A 21,024-nucleotide genomic window follows, 5' to 3' on the forward strand; every position below is an offset into this window, starting at 1 on the left:
ATAACTCGCGGTTGAACAGCGCAGAAGGTCGATCACAATTGCGGTACGACAAAGTGGCGAAACGAAGGCAAATATTCCGTCTGGTATACGATAACGGTCTAATAAAATCGGCGACGCCGCAATGAGAGACCTACCTCCCTCGCCTCCTAACGTTGCCGTTCCGACGCCCACGCCGATTTCTCTTCCCTTAATAAACCTAATTGGCTTGCTTACCTCTTTCCTATACCGCTTCGTTTCCTTTGGCAAATGTTCTCGATAAACTCGTCCTGTCTATGAAAAGGGGTAGATGTAATTCATTTACAATTGTTAGTTGAATGAAAGGGAAAAAGTCGATTGACACAGCGTAGACGGAGGACTTTGCGTAATTAGCTGTGAAATATTTTCGGCACTTGTACGCTTTCTTTAGCGCGTCGATGCTTTAATCCTTTTCGATTTTATAAATCTACTTTGCACCGCGACAGGCGTACACGAGGCTCTTGGGGAAAAAAAATATGTCTCCTTAATATAAACGCGCCAAGTATGGTTGAAATGATTTGTAAAACTTTTCGAACACTCAAGGTAGAAGCGGGTGCTCGATTTGCATGAAGAGTACTCTTTCTCGATCGAGTGGACCGATCGAGTGCAGAAATCTTAGAGGGACCACTGGCGACAGAGATTTGAATAGAAATGGCAACGAAGAGCCGTCGAAGCTTTTTCCATGTGAAAAGTTGGAATATCCGATATATCGAACGTTTCGATTCGCCCATTTCAGCGTTGAACGTCACTTAACCGTTAACAAGTACTTTAAAGTAGCACACCGTTCTGCTGCTGGTTTTAAGCGGACTACGTTTCTGGTTGTTTGTAAATAATTCAACTATTTTCTAATAGAAAATTATTCTGCTCTTCATAATCGAGTTTCCCAACAGCGACACGCTTTCTTGTACCCTTTCGTACTGAACTTTTTCTAATTCTTCCCAAGAATTCCAATATCTTTGGCGCTCTGTTTTGTTCAATGGTCATTGGATAATGGCACTTCCGTCGACACGCTTTCACCAGCGATCTTTCACGGATTCAATTTTTATCCGATCGCCGATCCGATGAAATTAAATACTTAGCTGATTGCACGGAATTCGGGGATTGATGGATGGATTTTTATTCCAACTATGTGTCTAGGATCAGCCGTGGCAGTCGTTTGATAAAAATTAGTAAATTATAGCGTTAACGAGACTCGCGTGTCAGAGGTCGATCCGTGTTTCAGTGTGACGCATAACGGGTGTCGCGTGAAGAAAAAAGAACACGTGAGGAAGGTGGGGCTGGTTAACGGTCCATTAGACTGCGCCAGGGTAACGCTGCCGCACCCTTAAAGGCCATCCAATAATAAAATCCGCGTCATTTGGCTAAAAGCTACCACGAACCATGGTATCTGGTATCAAGGTGTGGCTTCAACCCTTATCACGCGAGTTTACTTTCCTATCTCTCTCTCTCACTTCCTTCCTGTCCACATTTCACCCTTCCCCAACCCCTTCCATGGCGTGTACGACAAACAGAAGTAAATTACGAAGATTCGATAGAAAATGGAAAAGTTATTCGACTTTTATTAATATTGTTGCGCCAGGGGTGTTTGTGTTTTCCATTAGGAAACACAATTATTCAATAGGTCCATTCACGAGACCTTCTCGATATTTGAATATCGCGCGGTTCTCTAAGAGACCCGAAACATCCGGCGATGCGTTTCCGCTCGAAACAAGGAATAGCTTCGCGCTATGATTCGTCGACAGCTTCTCGGGCAGTCAATGTATGTATCGAGAAAGCGACAACTCGCTGTCGCAACAATATTTAAAATGGCAGCAGAGCGAAAATGTAGCAATCCAGTTTTATTTCAACCCTCGGACACAAAGGGTTGGCCGTCATCTACGAAATGAAACTTGCGTATCGTACGATGCGGTGAGTTTATTTTAATTGAATTTTGCAAGTAGGCTAACGCCTATAACGGGAAAAGCGGTTCGTGCGAGCGCGGACCACGGATAGAGACTGTTACAATGGCCATTGTTTCGACAGTCAGACTCCTCCGCGTCTATGAAGTAGCTTGGCTCGATATAATTGTGAATCCGTTCCACATGCATGTTTCTTTTTTTTCTTTTTTTTTTCGTAACATAGTCCCACGAACGAGACGCGTGTACGTCTCGTTAATGAATCGTTGCTCCGCCTGGGATTCGCGAAGTCTCTTTCAGCTAACGGTACAACAAAGTGGCGTATCGATGTGTACAGAGTCGAGAGTCGACGAGGAATTAGCCTCATCCTGCGTGTTTCGTCATTGCCAATTCGACTCAGAATTTTTTAGAGGTATCTAAATTTAACTACGAATTTAGAAGGAGGAAGACTCAGTTGAATGCAAACAAATGAACGGATTACCTCGTTATAAATCGTTCAGACGATCACCTGCTCCGTTTCCCTTCAGAAATTCAATGAGGGATAATCCTCGAGCGTATAGAAAGAACTTGGAACGAGCGTACGTTCACTGCCCACATGGAACCGTAAGTTCACAGGTGGTATATCCTTGCCAAATCATTTTTATTTTCTTTCCATTTCTTATCGCTCCGATGGGTGACAGGAAGAACATCAAGTTCTCTCGAATGATTCGAAGGCTGTGGAACGGTACACAAAGGACGAGGAAGAGGAGGAGGAGGAACAGAAACTTGGGTCAATTCGATCGATTCCCAGTGTCTGGAGAACCGGTTTCTACCAATGGAACATTAACACCAGCGGTTCTCCACGATCGAACCATCGGACGGTTTCGATCCAGCGATTTATACACGGCAAGCCGCGAAAAGAATGGATTCCGCTCGCTTAGAAAGTTAGCATCGCGTTATCTGGAGCGAACGATACCTTCTCGTCACGTAACATTTTCGCGTTACACTTTTTTCTCCCCCTTTACTGTTTTTCATCCAATGTTTATAGACAAAGTAGATACTTCTTATCTGTTGCCGAATAATTAGACTGTGAATGCGAGCTCTTAGAAAACTCGAAGCAGTTCCTTCTAGGAACTCTAAATAATTCCGAGCAATCGCTATCAGATATCGTGTTCGTTTTATACACCAATTACAATGCAAACATTTGTCCAACATTCGTAGAATACCTATTCATAACGCTTCGTTTGAATCGAATCGTATTGCACGCCATATGATCGTTTCTCCCAGATTAATTAATTATTCTCCCAGTTTAGTCGTACGATAGAGAAACACACACGTAGAGAATCGTGTCTGCACGCGATTTCACGTCGCGGAACGAACGTAAACGCGTGTTACGGTCAATGAGAACCGGACTGGAATACTGGCCAAGTTCGTGACTCGGTCAAATCTGCATGGAAAAAGAGACCAGTTTTCTCGGTACTTTTGCCGATCAATTCAGACCTTGATGGCGAAGCCTAGCGCATCGAAATACAACCTAGCTGAAAGAGGGAACCAGTAATTTCAGGAAGCGATCGACGCCTGGAAATCGTCGTTGCAATCGGACACCCTCTCGACCCTTGACCTATTTTTTCCTCGATATGAATCCCTGAATTTCGATCATCCCCGCGTTCTGTCACGAATCCTCTTCGCGTGTATATAGTATATAGGCGAACACCGCCCCCGGGGAACGAATAATTCCTTCGACTTTCTTGTTTTTCGCATACTTTCTTAATTGTTCCTCGATTGCACTCGACGGCTATCGAACCAGTTCTCGAATCCCGACGACGTAGAAAAAGGGATTATTCTTTCTCATTGTTCAGCTGGAAAATTACAAAAAAAAAATACGATATAACAATCCGCGTCGTTCTTTGTCCGACTATACGTTGATATTTCCACTGCAACGATCGAAGGTAAGGCATTAATTGTTTCGAATCGTTCAATTATATTAACGTCATTGATCACCGTTAATCTCCACCGACGCGGTATTAAAATAGAGTTAAAGAGATCGTAAACCATAATGGGAAACGATCGATCATGATACCCGGAATAGATATGCGCAAGTAGTCCTATTGAAAATCGTTCGATTTAATTAACGTGTTGCATTGATGGGAACCGGTTGAAAAACCCGATTCTGGTAATTAATAGCGCGTGATATAATTGGAGTGTTTTTCAAACTTGATCGAGAGGTTTCAGACTGGAAAATCGTGCAGGAAATCGCGGTGTTTTTTTCTTTCTTTTCAATAGAAGATGAAGGCAGGAACGTAACACGAGCCTCGAAGACACCCTGTATATTCCGTACACGCAGTCAGGTGAGCTAACGGTGCTCCGAAGCGGTTAAGTAACGGGCTTCTCCGCTATTTGCCCGTATACTCTTTTTATTTCACGGAAACGAGGACCCGGGTTACACGAATATTCCGGTTCATCCTCGATACGCTTCATTTTCTATTTTCCACTTTCCAGTTTCTATGCCACGATTGTTTCTTCTTTTCCCTCCTACTCGTTTCCGGGCTTATCGCTCGAAGAATCGTCGATTTATAAACGTCGAGCCTCGCTTATCGTGATTTCCGTCGGCGTAGTTCGGTTTCGACCGGTGACGCGTATAAATCTTCGTTAATATCGATGCTTTTTTTCCCTCCTCTCGATTAAGGAAACGCGAAAGGGGTTAAATTTCCCACGGTTCGATAGCGGTCGAAAGGGGGTGGCGTGGCTTGCGGTGAAACGTTTCGCTCAAGGTTGATATTCAAATTCGCGGCAATCAAAGCGAATTAATGGCGTTGTTCGCGGCGAAACGTTAATAAATTTTACGGGAAATTCGTCTTGGCCGAGGTGTGCGCGTTATTCGAGCCTCGCTGCACCGCTGAAACCGACTTCGCCCGCTTGGAATCAATAATAACGCTCTCCTAGGAGATATGGTAATGTTCAGGCCGAAATCTAGATTCGCTTCAATTCAGCCTGGCGGAAAGTTTTACCGGCCAGTTTCAGCGTTCATTACCGCTCACAGATGCACCAATGTTTCCAGCTTCTGGCTCCACACGTGCACACGTGCGCGCACACTCGTATCGAAAAGTTTCCCCAGCACGATTGTAAGCCGTTGCAGTTTGCAGCCACGTTAGGATAGTAACGCGAAGAATTACGGATGCACCGGGACAGACTGTCTTTCGAACGATTAATTAAATATTAACAGCAAGTAAGAAAATGAAAGATACGCAGAGGCAAGTTTAATACTCCCGAGCTGTCCGAACGACGTAATTCTCGAGACACGCGTGACATTACAAGGCCAACATCGTCGTGCCTTTGCCTCGATACTTGCAACCCATTTTCAAGTTAGCTTCGTGACGTCAGCATCGATCGTGCATCCGAGAGTGCAACATTTCCAGCCGTACAAAATACGCGTGAATCTTTAGAGATGAAACTACCAATTATTCAGAGTACGATCGTTTCATTTTCCGATCGAACCTTTCCACTTGTGCAACCTTGCGAAATCGATCATGTCAACGGAAAGTAACCCTCGCGGGTATTCAACGATCTAGAACAGAACTGGTAGCTAATTGAAATTACATATTCCGTAGAAATTAAGCATACGAGCAACGAAAAGAGTGGAAAAAGAAATTGAACCGGCAAAAAGGTTCGTTTCACCGCCCTTTCCACAAGCAGCCAAGGTTAATGGCTCTGTCCATTAATTAGTACTCTGCCAACGATATTTAGACGAGCAAAGTCATCCAACGATTTAAAGTAATTGCGGTCCTCGTATGTATACGACCTCTTGTTCCAGATAACTATCTATCGACACGTTTCGTAGCAGCGAATCGCGGGTCGCAACATCAGATTACAGGAATAAATGTGTCAAACGTTTGCGTTTGTTCCGGTCAAACCGTAACGCGCATAGAGAATTGAATGTTTGGCTGTGGTGTAGTGTCAGCGAAACTAAAATGCGTTATCGAGAGACACGGCCGCGATACATTGGTACACATATAGATATCCATGCCGTTATCAAAGTTTCTCGCGATCGTGACAATGGGAAACGATAAAACGCTGCTGGCGGATGCATGCTCCGATTCGAGACCCGTGTTTGATGTCTGCATTACAATCGATCTTTCGCGGCGTTTACGCGCAACCGAGGGAACGCTATTAACGACAAAAGTTTATCGCGCTGCGAACACGCGAAACGTACCGAAACCGTTTCCCTTCTCGAAACTGCGAGCTTCGTCGATCGTACCAGCGCTAGAAAAAAGAATCAGCTACGTTTCTAAAAGACTACGGCACTTCGTCTTCCTTCTTTCGTTTATCCTCGCTCTGACAATTGCAACTGCGACCATAAAATAGAAAGTTGCTCGACGATATTGCTTAACGCTGCGAACACATTGGAGCAGGGAATTGTAGGACAGGTCGCGTTAAATTGAAGTATCCTATTAAAATATTCATTTTTAATCTCGTTAAAAGTCTACATTACCCTGTGTCTGACTACGTACGGTTATTTCTACTGCGGCGATCAACGCGTGTTACAATGTGCCTTATCAGGTACCTGATTTTTCACTGCGGCTGCGTAAATCGGTATTTCTACTACTTACGTTACTTTTGTCGCGACCGACACGAACGGTCGAAATTTCGACGCGATCGAAAGGATCGATGGTTCGGAGTAGCCGCAAGAAAGGCGAAACGGGGTACCCGCGTAGTAAATGTTAAAGTAACCATTCGAGGCACGCCGTTTTGAAAGTCAAACGAGCACTCTCGAAAGTTCGTTGAACCTGTTTCACGGTAAACCCGTTTTCACGACCGCTTTGCGAAGGATTTAGTAACGAATACCTCTTGCTTAATGCTTCTTATATCATTGATTACGCGGTGGACCGCTTTGCGCGTTGGTAATCGAACTTCGGGCTTTACGCCAATTTCACCGCATACGTTCATCGTAATTAACGATCCATTTTCCAGGACGCGGTACATACGTGGCAATCGGTTGCGAACTGTTGAACAAGTCGCATCGAAAAAGTCAAGTCTGTTAATCGAATAATTAGATTACTCGTAGAAAGTTGAAACGAGCGTACAATCAATCGGTGTTCGATCATGGAACAGCAATGAAACGAGACAGTCCGGGTGGGTGGTTCGCGTAAAATCGAACGCCGCGAGCGATTAAGGACGCGTGTGTAACGATTCGACGAGGGGTTTTCGACAAATCTGGCAACGATTGTCACGGTCGACTCAACGGCAGATATTTCCTCTTCAACGTGGATACTCGAGTGTAGTGCGAGGAATCGATAGGCTGAGTATTGTAGCACGCGGATCTGTAAGCCGGCGGCGGAAACCTTACGTATTCAACAGTGAGTCACGGTGCTGCTTTCCACGAACGTTATCCCTACGCGAGGCGACGCGACGCGACGCGACGGCCGGCCCTCTTTTCTCACCTACCACAATGTTCCCGGTTTGCATTGTTATCCACCCTTGCCAAAATCAAATGCTCCCTGCCTCCGTCTCTCTTCTTTTTTTCACTCTGTCTCCTTTCTATGTTCCCTCGCTTTTCAACCCCATTTTTTTTTCTTTTTTTTTTTTTTTTCTCCACCCTTTTCAAACGCAATCACCGTGATTTCCATTTAGCCGTTCGCTTCAGCTCTTCCTGTTCGAGGCCACTAATGACTTCTGCGGTAATGGTGGCTGCTGCTGCAACTCCATTCAAAACTGTGCCGTGAATTGAGTGGCCTCTCAAACCGTTCTTTTCTCGCTTTCCTGCTTCCTGCGTGACACAAGCCGACCCGTTTCCACCACACCGACCCAATGATCCCCTTTGTGTTTTGTCAAGCTGTTGTTAATCGAGCCGTTGCTTGGTACGATGAAAACGTTCCCTCGTTAAGTAATTGAAACCTAATCGTTCGACGTGATTCAATGATAAAATGATATAATCATTGCGGCGAGTGGTGCCTTTCGAGATACGTCCTCCGTACGGAGGTGTTCCTGGGTCAACCAGTGATAAGATAGCGGTGTTGCATTAATCATCTCATAGACGCGTAATAAATACGCGAACGTAATCTGGCACTCGTCGTTCGACGAGATAATCCGTCGCCTCTGCGGACAAAGCGTTTCTAAGCTTGGCATATCTTTCAATCATACCGAATTAACTCTCTATCGCATTCAGTTCCCAATTGGAAAGTTAAAAATATTTCTTTTTAAATGATCGATATTTGCCAGATTCTTGTTGGTTTTCCTTACAAAGGAGGTTGGGAAAAAGGGGCCCAGCTGAAAGGTTCGCGCATGGAATATAATAACGAAACGTAACCGTGGCCTTGGTTGATGCTCGAGCCACTTCCGGAAGAGGTTAATACCCGAAACGCATCGCTGCTTCGAGAGGGCTAGAGCGTGTCGTGAATGGTTCAAGTTTCTACGCTCTCGCGAAGCCAACAACCTGTCCAGACAATGCCTATTTATTTACCAGATCGTTGTCTTCGTTAAAGGTCCGGAGAGATAATTTTTATGGTCAGAGTTAATGATGGTAGGAAGGAAAAAAGTCGTAGGTGGTCCCCCTTCGGTAACGAGCAACACGGTAATTGCCTATCCAAAGGTAAACGTACCTCTTCCTTGACGAATTAACCGTCGAAAGGCAATTCATTTGTGACTCTGTCTGACAATTAACGCGTCGGTGTCGTCGTTGTCTTTTGAAATATTTCTTTACCGAATGAACACGAATTTACAAAAATGTCAAAGTAATCGTGTCGTCGAAAAATCTCGGAATTTTCTATCGGATGATATTGAGACGAGTTGGTAAGCAACCGCCTGGCGCGATTCGAGGCAAAGGAAGAAGCGAACGAAGAGAAAGACAGAACCGGGCCAGACTTGGCCCTCTCTCCTGTTTGATGCTTGTCCCGCCACGGTCAAACCGTACCACGTTTGTCGGTCAATTAGAGTCCAGAACAAGTACCGGTGTAACATAGAGGCGAACGGTTGTCGGTGAACGTCCGCAGGGGGTCGTCGACCCAAGCCAAGCCAGGCCATGCCAGGCCTTAGTCGTCAATTTTAATGCTGCTTTTACACCGTTCCATTCTACCAACCTCTACTCTCGCTTCCACCTTTTTTTCTTTTTTCTTTCTCACGTGGTTTCGATCCTCAAACCTGGCCCGGCTTAATTTTCATCTACCTTTACAAAGTGTCTCTGAGTTCGTCTTTGAGACTGAAAGTTTTATTCGCTATTGTATCTCGTCACGAAGGATGAATTCGACGAATGCGCTGGATCAGTCGCGCTCTATTTCGACGTTTTAATCTCTGTCGAAGAGATTGGAATTCTGCCCAGTTTCCTAGGTAAATGGTCGAACATTGTTGAATAAATTGAGACGATGGATGGCGACTGACGTTATTTGTAATCTTTCGCACGTTTGTATTATGTCGAAAATTTGCAAACGACAGTGTCCCTCTAGAAATTGTCGCAGAACTGTATTCTAGCTCTTTCAGAATTACGTTTGATCCGTTTTGTCTGTATTGGGTCAGGTGGATCGAATATCTCTGGCGATAATAAAAAATAAAGAAAAAGGAGAAGTTAAAATTACTCGGGTCTCCGGCGCGGTAAGCGTTGGGCGTCTAGAATGATTTCAGCAAAACATTCACACGCAACCTAGAAGAATGCAACGTGTAAATTAAACGTTTCTATCCTTGTCCGTTTGCAGCAACTGTTTCGTAGTCAGCCGCAAGGAGCGACGCCACAGCAACTACAGTTGTTACAACAGCAGCAGCAGCAACAGCAACAGCAATACTTGGCCGCATCGCAGGCTCAACAGCAACAGCAGCAACAACAGCAACAAAACTTTCCCACGGCACCTTATACCGTGATCAGCGGGCAAGAACCATACGTCGGTGCATTGATAGCTGGAGCACCACCTCCAGTGGTACCACAGTATTATGGAGTCGCGCCATGGGTTTATCCAGCCGGATTGTTGCCCCAAGCACCACCTCAGGCTGCGGCTCCACCGCCACCCAGGCGACCACTGACACCATCCTCGGCTGCAGCGGCAGCAGCCGCCGCCCAAGACACTGCAAATAATTTGGCACAGACGGTAAGCAGCTAATTAGTCTGTTTCACGAATCTCCGCGCAAGACATCGACATCGTTTTCAGCGCACGTGTTTCGAAATAAATTCTATTGTCGAGAGATACGGTTTTAGCCGACGGGGATGAGCTAGTAATCGCTTCGATTCGCATGAAATTTATAGAATGAACTCGTTCCATTGGGCCTACGTTATATCATGAGTTCAGCTTCAGATAGGAAGATGTTAATGTTTCTATTATATATTGTTTTAAAATTAACAAAAATATATTTTTTCCAGGTTCAAGGCCAATATCAGGTGATACCAGCGTATTACGATCAAAATGGTTCCATAGTGATGGGAGGGGTGCGTGGTCTAAGCTCCGCAGCAACCCCCATGAGATTAGTCAGTCCAGCGCCAGTTTTGGTAAACAGAGCTCCGTCACAACCACCACCAGGACCACCGGCTCCTCCACCACCGAGTCTTTATTCACAGCCGACACCGACGTCCCATAGTAATGCGACACCCGGCGAATGTTTGGGTAAGATTCAATTAGAATAATGGACATTGTAATTAAATATTCAAACTTGCTCGTCACCATTGTAGATATGTGTTATTTATTTTCTGACGAAACGTGCGCGAAAGTATTCGAACAGCTTTATGTTTACAGCTAAAAATTTTCATGCATAAAATGCCTGGATAAAATAACTCTGTATGTATTTAATGTATAAAAAAAATTCAATTACATTCACAAATCCATTCCCATAGAAAATATTATAATTTAAATGCATGTTAAATCAATTTCAATTGTATTTATACATAGTATCTTGTAAAAATATTCATCACCATCAACACTTTGACGAGATCCCCATTTTCTAATGACAAATTCTCAAACTGTAATTATCGTCTAATACGATAAACAGAAATCCAAGCAAAAAGGCGATGTCGTAAAAACTGAATAATCATCAAAGTGTTAACCGCGAACATACCGCTGTTCAAATACTCTCTGCATCCCTTGTGTACATTTATACAGTACATGCATGGCATACACATATGTCAACAGTACTTTGAAAAGTGGCTACAATTAACGTTGTAAAATAACTTGTCTGTACATACTTTGTGTATATTTTACACATCGCGTATTAACCTCTGGTGACTAAATATAAATTCATATTCAATAGAGAAATCAATGTGTATCGATAAAAGGAGAGAAGCGTTGCGTGTTGTGTATGTGTTGTTACCATTATCATTACTATTATTATTGTTTGTGAAACACGTGGTTGTTACTACTGCTTTTATAGACGGTGTAAGGTTGGTAAGGTACGGCTAATTAATTGAATAACTAAGAGCGTGTGTGGGTCGCGGGCTTTTGTGGTGCAGGTCTGGCGGCGTGCAGTGCTGCAGCAGTGGTAGCTGCACAAGCTCAAGCGGTCGCGGTGCAGCAGGCTCAGCAACAAGGATCAGGACTAGCCGCGGGTTTAGCGGCTCTAGGATACGGAGGCTCTCCTCTGGGAGCACTGGGATCACCTGCTCAGCTTCAGAGCACAGGTACCACTTTCCCTAGCCAACGAACAGAGAATCTTTCAAACGGCTTTCTCTACTCTTTCCAATTATTTCAGGCGTTGGCGGTGTCCTCGATTCTTTTGTACATAACTACTGAGAATATACATACACATATATATATACATATACATATTTGCATGCTTTGTGAGCGTATCATTTGTCTTTTTACTCACCATGTTGAATGTATTATCCTTTCTAGCAACCGCTTTATCTTGAAATCACAAATCGGTTATAGGATATCCGTTCTTCAACTTTGTCTTGCTTTCTGTTCACAGGTCTTGGTCTTGGAGCTTCGTCGACTGCCCGAAGAGACTCGTTTGATAGAAACACCTCGGCTTTCAGTCCCAGTTTGGAATACAGCCGGGCTAAGTGGCCTCAAAGTTACGGAGCTCTTGGTAGGAATCTCTAAACGATAGTATTGTACCGATTCTTTGTACAGTGCAATGTTTTCATGTAAAATCACGTTGTTCTACATTAAGTATGTTTGCATAATCTCGTTTACAGGGACGGTAACGGCATCACCGAGCCCATTAGGATTATCCTTAACACCACCTCCAACTTTGGGAGGGTCTTTAGGCGGATTGGTCGGCGGGGCTAGTCGCGTGTCTGCTGCTCCTGGCGCCGAAGCCAAATTCCGTGCCAGCGCAGTTCCAGCTCTAACAGCTAATGGAGTTTTTGGCTCTAGTAGTTCTCTTTTCCCTAACCTGGTAGGCAAACCTGGCCGCGGTGGTACAACTAGCATCGGCGACAAAAATGCCGGAGGACGATCGCGTTTATTGGAAGATTTCAGAAATAACCGGTACGCGATTTCTCGATCAACGAGACGTACGCATCTGATCGTGTTCGCGCGCGTTGCTTGAATTACGAGCTTCTTTCTCATATGTTTCAGATTCCCGAGTCTTCAGCTACGCGATTTGACCAATCACATAGTCGAGTTCAGCCAAGATCAGCATGGTTCTCGTTTCATTCAGCAGAAATTAGAACGTGCCTCAGCCAGCGAGAAGCAACTCGTGTTTCAAGAGATTCTCACATCTGCTTATTCATTGATGACAGACGTATTTGGGAATTACGTTATTCAAAAATTCTTCGAGTTTGGCACACCGGAACAAAAGTCTACTCTGGCTCAAAAAGTAATTCTAAATATTTCTTTCTGTCGATAGGTAGCATGAAAGGCTTAGGGGGCGTAACTTGGGTACTTTAGGAAAGTTGCCAAATCTTTGAACTGCGATGATGATTAATTTTGCGTGTCAGCTGAATTTATTCGTTGTGATCGAAAAACAATATTCTACCTGATCGAGCAAATTAAATTTATTTCGATAGGTTTTTTTGATTTTACTATATTATCAAACATTGTATCAGGTGCGAGGACACGTACTGCCTTTGGCACTGCAGATGTACGGCTGTAGAGTGATTCAGAAGGCTCTCGAATCGATCGGACCCGAACAGCAACAAGAGATTGTCCGAGAACTGGATGGACACGTTTTGAAATGCGTTAAAGATCAGAATGGTAATCACGTCGTGCAAAAATGCATCGAGTGTGTTGAACCACGAGCATTGCAATTCGTAATCGGAGCATTCGCCGGACAAGTTTACTCGTTGAGCACTCATCCTTACGGTTGTAGAGTGATCCAACGTATTTTAGAACATTGCACTCCTGAACAAACTCAGGGCATCCTTCAGGAGCTACATGCTGCCACTGATCAACTCATTCAGGATCAGTATGGCAATTACGTTATCCAGCATGTACTTGGTGAGTAATAATTTGCTTGAAAATCTACTTCTTCAACGTTCTTTTTCTTCTATTCTTACACGACTGGTTCGATTTGTTTCAAAGAACACGGAAAACCGGAGGACAAGACACAATTAATCAGCAGCGTTAGGGGTAAAGTACTTACTCTTTCTCAACATAAATTCGCAAGCAATGTTGTTGAAAAATGTGTAACTCATGCTACGAGACAAGAACGTGCTGTACTCATTGAAGAAGTATGCGGCTTTAACGATAAGTAAGTTCGCTTTTAAATTATTTGGATACGTTACAGCAAGTGTTCGCGGTTAGTCAACGTTAGTCTAATTTTTGCTACCTCTTTACGAAACAGCGCACTGAACGTAATGATGAAGGATCAGTATGCCAACTACGTGGTGCAAAAGATGATCGACGTGGCGGAACCAGCCCAGCGTAAAGTATTGATGCACAAGATCCGCCCACATTTAGGTAGCTTGCGCAAGTACACCTATGGCAAGCACATCATTGTCAAACTAGAAAAGTTCTTCATGAAAACCGCGTCCGCGATGGGAGTGACTACGCCTGCTGGTGCTTCAAGCGGTGGAGGCGATCTTGGTCCGATCGGACCGCCTGCTTCTGCTGCTGGTCCCGTTTCTACGCCAGCTCAGCAGCCAACGCAGGTTTTGTAAAATGCGTACGATTGTCGTGGAAAGTAACAACTTCAAAGATGATCGTACGATTTAAAAAAAAGAAAAAAATCAAGCAAACGCGTATCAAGACCTACGTAATATTTATTGCAACGTATCTATCACCATTAATTTAATAGACGAAGAAGAAAAAAAGAGGATGCATTTTAGCGTGCCGTATGTATCTCGTTGTCCCTTCTTGAGATCGTGAAACCGAAAGGAAGAAAGTAAACCAAATTTCAGATAAAAGGGGAAAGAACTATTAAAAAACGGAAGAAACGATTTTTCTTATTTTTGCAAAACTGTGAACAAAAGGGAAACCAGCGATTTGTATAGAAAACGTAACGAAGAAGAGGGACAACGCGAGATCACGGTGTAAGGAAAGCAAAAAAAAAAAAAAAACTATTTCAAGGTCAAATGTGTGTCGGAAAAATCAATTTTTGTAGAAATAACGTTAGAGGTGCAGTGGCATTTTTTTCTATTAGTAATCGTCTAACGTGCTGCCGAGTTAATATACTACTGATAGTGATTCGTATTGAAAATAACGCAAAGAAAGTTGCACCACGATATTAACACTTCGAAAACCAACGTTCCTTCGTTAAGGTTGGGACGAGCTTTTTAAGCAGCTGTAAAAGAAACTGTAGTGCTGAGATGGCTAATTGTCTTTTAACGTCATTCATTTGATCGATAAGTTTTCAGCCGCATTTCCTGTACTCGCTAACAGAGACATCTTTTGAAATTTCTCAAATAGACCAACCCTTCTCTATCCGATTCTAATTATCCTTGTACTTAAAACATCTGTCATAATCTTTTTACAGATACTTGTAGGTACAAGAACAATTAGAGTCAAACTAGAGGATTAAGAAGAAGAAACGGAGAACGCAAGGACTCTATATAATTTCAGAAGATTTGTTTAGCAGCAAGTACACGAAATGCCACGGTACCATTTTCTTTTCTCCTGCCATTTTTAACATGGTCTCTAATCCTCCTATACATTTTCCTTATTGTAAAATACGAAACATTCATTTTTGACAAAAGAGACGCTCTAAAAGAAAGAAATCGTTTATATTCGGATTCATCTAAATTATCCGCCCCTTCTCGATCAAACCGTATATATATATATAATAACCAAACACCCCTCCTTTTCTCATTTTAAATAATCATAGACCACACATGGTGATTATTTAAACATAACCCATTGTATATTGTATAAATGATAACGTGTTCTTTGGAGGATAGAGAAACTCGAAGAACACGTATGTATCTATATATCTTTTTCGCGTCATTTTTCCCCTCTGACCTTTTACACGTTCACGCATTAAGAAACGTATACACACGTACACGCATACACACGCATTGAGTATTTCGATTGTATTTATAATACCGATCACGTAAGACGGTTGGAAAGAGCACCTCTCAGCTGTTTTCAATAACACTGCACTTGTACCTTTTGTCGGAATTCCGGAAAGCTATGGCAAGAGAAAGAACACGCATCCCTTGTTTCCTCGAATCTTTTTCTTCTTTTCTTTTTTTTTAATTTTCACTTTAGTTTGCTTTCGGTTAGCTTCGTTCATATCGTGCATGCATCGTTATTTTTCTTTTTCTTTTTAACGTTCCTAATTTCCCGTCTGTAATTATATGTATCTGTACGCACGATGAAACCGCGTTATCGATTCCATCGTGTCTCCGAAAGACGATCTTCTTTTTTTCACATGTTTCATCGTAAACAATCATTTTTTTTTTCTTTTGTTCTTTTAATCCTTTTCAGGCAACGTTTATACGTTTCCTGATGAGTAGGATTTTGTGTTCATTCAAGACGTATCCTTTGAGGGGAAAGAAAGAAACAAAAAGAGAGAGGTTGAGGTCACAAAGAGAGAAGGCAGTGTTTCGTTGTTGGAATTATTTCATTTGCGAAGAATTCTGAGAACGAAGCAAGAACAGCAGCGTTTTCGAAGCAGAACGTTACATCGAAATTGCTTCACGAGTTGTGTGTGTATATATATATTAATAATTATTCTTTGTCGAGACGTTCCCTCGATGATTGTACAAAATCTCGCCAAGTTTTTTAAATTCGACGCTCGTACGCGCGACACATTTTCTCTCAATTTGTGTTTCAAATACAGACACAAAAAGAAAAAAAAAGAACACACGTTACGTACTGAAATCCAGAGAAAGTAGTTGGTTGCGTGTTGCCAGATTCTCGTATGACCGAATAGGTAATGATAAGATCGAATTGTATTTTAACCGTGTACAATGTATAATATTTTGTTAACTTAGGTGTTAAATATGTAGAATTCTAAACAAACAAAGAAACGAAAGACGAATGAAACAAACAAAGAGAGGAACGAGAAAAGAAAAGAAAGAAAGGGACAGCCGTAAATGCAACACGAGGTCCTCACGTTGCGCGCGATTTTGTACAAACAAACGAATAAAAAGAAAGAAGGAAGGCAAAAAACGAGCAAAAAAGGAAAAAGAAGAGGAAGAACATATATATTATAGCAGATTTCTTTGTAAGATATTGTAAATAACGATTTATTAACGAAATTGACAAATTCTTAGGTAATCCTTTCTCTCTTTCTCTTTCTTTTTCTCGCGGGGATTATTTGCCGTTAGTGACGCGACCGAGTTACAACTAGGAACAATAATGAAAACTAAAGATAAACAAATGTTTATGAGGGAAAAATGCGTAAAACGCAATTTCTATCGGGTTTCAAGGAATTTTTTTTTTTTTTTTAATTTTTAATTTTTCTCAATCGTACCCGACTTGATTGTTTGATAAATTAAGTACTGGTACTCGTGGAGATACGATGATAACGTATGCGGTTGACTATTTATTTCCTCGTCCACACGGATTCGATCTTGAATTTATAGGAAATCGCTGAGAGGAGGCTGCTCATTTTTTTTTTTGGAGCCGTGAAAACAGGGGAAAAAAAAGAAAGAAGGAAAGAGTCGATATGTATGATATAACGAGTGATTAACGCAAGGAAGGAAGAAAGAAAGAAAGAAATTCAATATAAATACAGACAGAGACATTCCAACCGCCACCTTTTTTTTCACACTCCCTCCCCCTCAGTCGACAGGATATATATACTCGCTGTTAAAAAACCGCGGATTACGTGAATATACCACGTTGTTTAACTGATATTTAAATAATAAGGAACGATGATAGTGTTCCATTCATCTCTGTAAATTGCGCGCATCATTTGTAAATTAAACGTCGGAATTAAACCATCCCCCTCATTTTTGTAATAGAAAGCATCGATATATCACCCCTGTCGAGTTTAGCAAGGTTTAACATTGATATGGAAATGAAGAAAAAAAAAAAAAAATGAAACTGAAGTCATGTAATAACAGAAGCGAAAATTGAACGCAAAATCTCATGTCTTTATCAGCTAAGATTTAATTACTATTATTATATTTTTATTATATTATTATTATTATATTATGATTCTTATTATTATCATTATTACTATATTATTATTATTACTATAATTATTATCAATATTGTTTGATTAACGACCTTCCCTATATTGATTATTATTGCTATTACTAATGATTGCTAGGTTCACACTTCTATAAAAAAAGAATATATGTATATGTATATGCAAACACGAGTGAGGACAAAGATATTTAAGGCTTTATACATTTAATATGGACACGTTTTCCTTTTACATATTCGATTGTATGATTTTGGTCATTTGAAAGATTTCAACAAGGTAACGATACGATTCTCTTTTACTTTCGCTGGAAATTAAATACAAATGTTTCATGAAAATATTGACCATCTGATTGCTGTCGTGTTATATGTATATATATATACATGTATGTACACATCTCTACTTAAGCTTCTGAGGAATGAAAAGAAATTCTTAAACGATTTTTGATTATAAATAGTGTAAATTTTTTATATAGCGCGAGAATGAAATATTACTGGTTGCGCGTGGCACCATGTATAAAATGAAAAAAAAAAAAAAAAAAAAGCGAAAAAATAATGGAAAAATGGTACACGTTCACATAACACGCGTTCACTACACACGTTGGTCTTTCGATCTTTTTTAACTTGTACTTTTCCTTCGTCATTCGCTTTTTTTTTCTGTTTCTGCATTACGGATTGTGCGAACCTCAGATCCGTCTGCGAAATTTATAATCGTAAAGAAAAAAAAGAGTAAATAAAACCGTGTACATCCTGTTCCTCGAGAGCGTGTACTCGTTGTAAAATATGTAAAAGTGCGAGTCGTGATTCAGTATTTTCTGTACACACGGTGGTTTTTTGGTATATCTTTTGTAAATTTCTGTGCGATTATATATATATATATATATATATGCGTGCGTACGATTCGTCGCCTGGGAAATGGAACAGATATTTTTTTTTTCTTTTTTTTTTTGTTAATAAAGGATCCGAATTCGCGGAATTTGTAACGCTATATGTAAAAGGATATCGAACTTACTCTTGCCTGTGTAACACAAGAACAAGAAAAAGAGAGAGAGGGACGATCGACAGGTTCATTCGTTTCTCTCTGGCAACGCGTGAACATTATTTTTTTGGAAAAATTAATTGGGTGAAAAACACTGAAATTGGCTGAACATTCACGCATATTGAGTATACTATCATAGGGGCATCTTTGCACTGTTAATATCCCTGTATATAATGAATTCGATGAATTTTACTATTATTTAAATTAAAATTCGAGTAAAGTGCCCGACGAAGTTGTGTAATTCGTTAATTGGAGAGGAATTGACTCGCATCGTTCGCACTTAGATTTTCTTCTGTATTGTATTTAGGAAAAAAGAAAAAAAAAACGGTATTCGAGCTGTACTTGCATGTAACGCACGATTTTTTGAATGAACTCTGCGAATCTCTTAAATTAATCCTGAAAATTATCCAACGATCGTAAATAAATCGTTTCTGCCAGCGGATTCAGCGTATACAGAGATATAATGCAGAATAATTAGAGCATTATCACGTTGCGTTACATATTTACCCCCCTTTTAATCTTCGATATTTGTACTCTTTAGATACAATCATCTTTTTCTCTCTATTTCGCCCCTAATTCTTCTCTTACCCGGACACACGCCACCGTCTCTTCAAGATTTCTGGCGAACATGTTAACAGAAAAGGCATAACAAAAATGAAGAAGAATAACGAAAGGAAACAAAGAGATTAAGGAAAGGGGTCCTTCACGACGGGACGGGCGTAATGATTCGAAAGAGGAAAAAAACGATTTAAGCAACCCTATAAATAATTGATTATACATATATATACATATAAATATATATATATATCTGTATATGTATACCTAAAAGAAAACTTTGAAAACTATCGGTATATGATATATATGTAATAAGTACTATTTAAATATTGTAACAATTGTATATGATTTTAATACTACATGCTAATTGTATTATATATATATGAAAGATCTGCGACGACCTCCCACTTATAAAACACACTCGATCGTGCACACACACACACCCACACAAGATATACAACACACAATGTAAAACACACTGTATTCAATGAAGAAGTATCTTTTATTAACACGTTCACCGTGGTGTAATAATTATGTAAGGTAAAAAAATGGAGAATCTAAATTAGCGAAGAAAACAATGGTATCCTTACCCCTTTCGTTACGACTGTTTCAAGCAGCAAACAATGTTCCAGGACGTAATCAACGTGTTAATTGGATGCGAATTTAACGAATACAGATTCACAAGGACACTGACACTTACCAAATACAAAGGTGCGCACACAGGTTGAAAGACCACATTTTTCACCCCATTTGCTCATCGTCATCGCACCCACCGGTTTCAACTGCCATGGCGCTTAAATATATGTGTACGAGCAAGCTATTGTGATTCGAACGACAATGAAAAATCTTTAGAAAACAGGACATTTCGTATCTTTCTTCGTTTTCGAAAACGAAGAAAGTACGAAGAGGACAGGGGAATGGTGCGCCCTGATATTAAGACTGATGTACAGTTGCGCGCTATTCTCATCGCAGAATGTAATCATCTTTCTTTTTTTTTTTTTTTTCAAACTTCATGCGACACTACAGACAGAAAGAGATATACACAAGGACACACACATATATACAACAACGGACTCGCAGGACTAATTGAACATATATATATATATCGTATATATTTGTCAGATATTGTATGTCATATATGTATGCGTACACTCGTTTGCCACGCTCACTGGTTCATACACTTGCATTCGTTCTGTCTTTTATTTTATTTTCAACAGAATGTAAATTTTCGCCGATCAAAGGTGTAATTTTCGACAAAAAAAAAAAAAAGAAATATCTGTGTTCGTGAAATATACAATGGAAAGACTTAATTCTTGTGCGGGCATCCGATATCGAAGCTTTAACATTGAACATTTTTATTCTGGAAACGTGAATCGACGTAAAAATATTTCAAGAATGAAGATTCGAATCAGTTTTACGGTGTTCTCACGATTACGTACAAAATTTATTGTTAAAATGAAAAGATAAGTAAAGGGGTAAACGGTTGCTCGATCACACAAGAGTTAATTGTAAATTCGCTTTCGTAAAGTCGATGAAAAGGCTGATTGAAATTTTTCTATACATTTTACGGAAATGCCTTGGTATTTGTTGAAAATTTTGTTATAAGCGCGAACAATATGTACGAGCCGGTGATGCATCTGGGACATACACGGTAGATGCAGAGGGATATAAAGAGCAAAGAAGAAATGTATTCCATATTAGCGGATAAAACTAGATAAGTGGGACGGACAGACATATGGATTTCATGGAAAACGGAAAAAAAACGAGATAAATTGCATAACTTGTATATTAGTGTATAGAACGTAGAAAAAACGACGAAATAGCCACGAGAAGAATCATTTTCGACGATGTTTTTTACACATGCAGGCAGAACAAAGCGAGAGGTAGATTAAAAGAAACAAACAAAAGAAAATGAAAAAAAAAAAAATAGAAAAAGTACGATACTTCGTTGTAATCCGTTGAAAAAAAAAAAAAAACGGAAGCAAAAAAGTAACGTGAATCAGCATGTTGAGAAAAATGTTTATACGAGAAATTGCATTAGCGATTAAAACACAAAACGCCACCATAAACCGCCACCTTCGAAAGAAAAACAACA

General features: G+C 40.9%; 1 protein-coding gene across 3 annotated transcripts in view; it reads left to right on the forward strand.

Moving 5' to 3' along the window:
* Positions 1-18,739, forward strand: part of LOC114877308 (pumilio homolog 2) — a 62,334-nt gene extending 43,595 nt beyond the window's left edge. For 2 of the 3 annotated variants that reach the window (XM_029189706.2, XM_029189708.2), the window contains exons 11-19: positions 9,572-9,958; positions 10,228-10,468; positions 11,308-11,475; positions 11,766-11,885; positions 11,995-12,289; positions 12,380-12,620; positions 12,850-13,240; positions 13,325-13,493; positions 13,587-18,739. In XM_029189706.2, coding sequence (XP_029045539.1) covers positions 9,572-9,958; positions 10,228-10,468; positions 11,308-11,475; positions 11,766-11,885; positions 11,995-12,289; positions 12,380-12,620; positions 12,850-13,240; positions 13,325-13,493; positions 13,587-13,902 — 2,328 coding nt within the window. In that variant the 3' untranslated portion in view covers positions 13,903-18,739. The remainder of the gene's footprint in view (positions 1-9,571; positions 9,959-10,227; positions 10,469-11,307; positions 11,476-11,765; positions 11,886-11,994; positions 12,290-12,379; positions 12,621-12,849; positions 13,241-13,324; positions 13,494-13,586) is intronic. The other variant, XM_029189710.2, reaches the window with a different exon arrangement.
* Positions 18,740-21,024: the final 2,285 nt, after the last annotated feature.

The sequence above is a fragment of the Osmia bicornis genome, chromosome 6, assembly GCF_907164935.1.
Source record: "Osmia bicornis bicornis chromosome 6, iOsmBic2.1, whole genome shotgun sequence".
Taxonomy (NCBI): domain Eukaryota; kingdom Metazoa; phylum Arthropoda; class Insecta; order Hymenoptera; family Megachilidae; genus Osmia; species Osmia bicornis.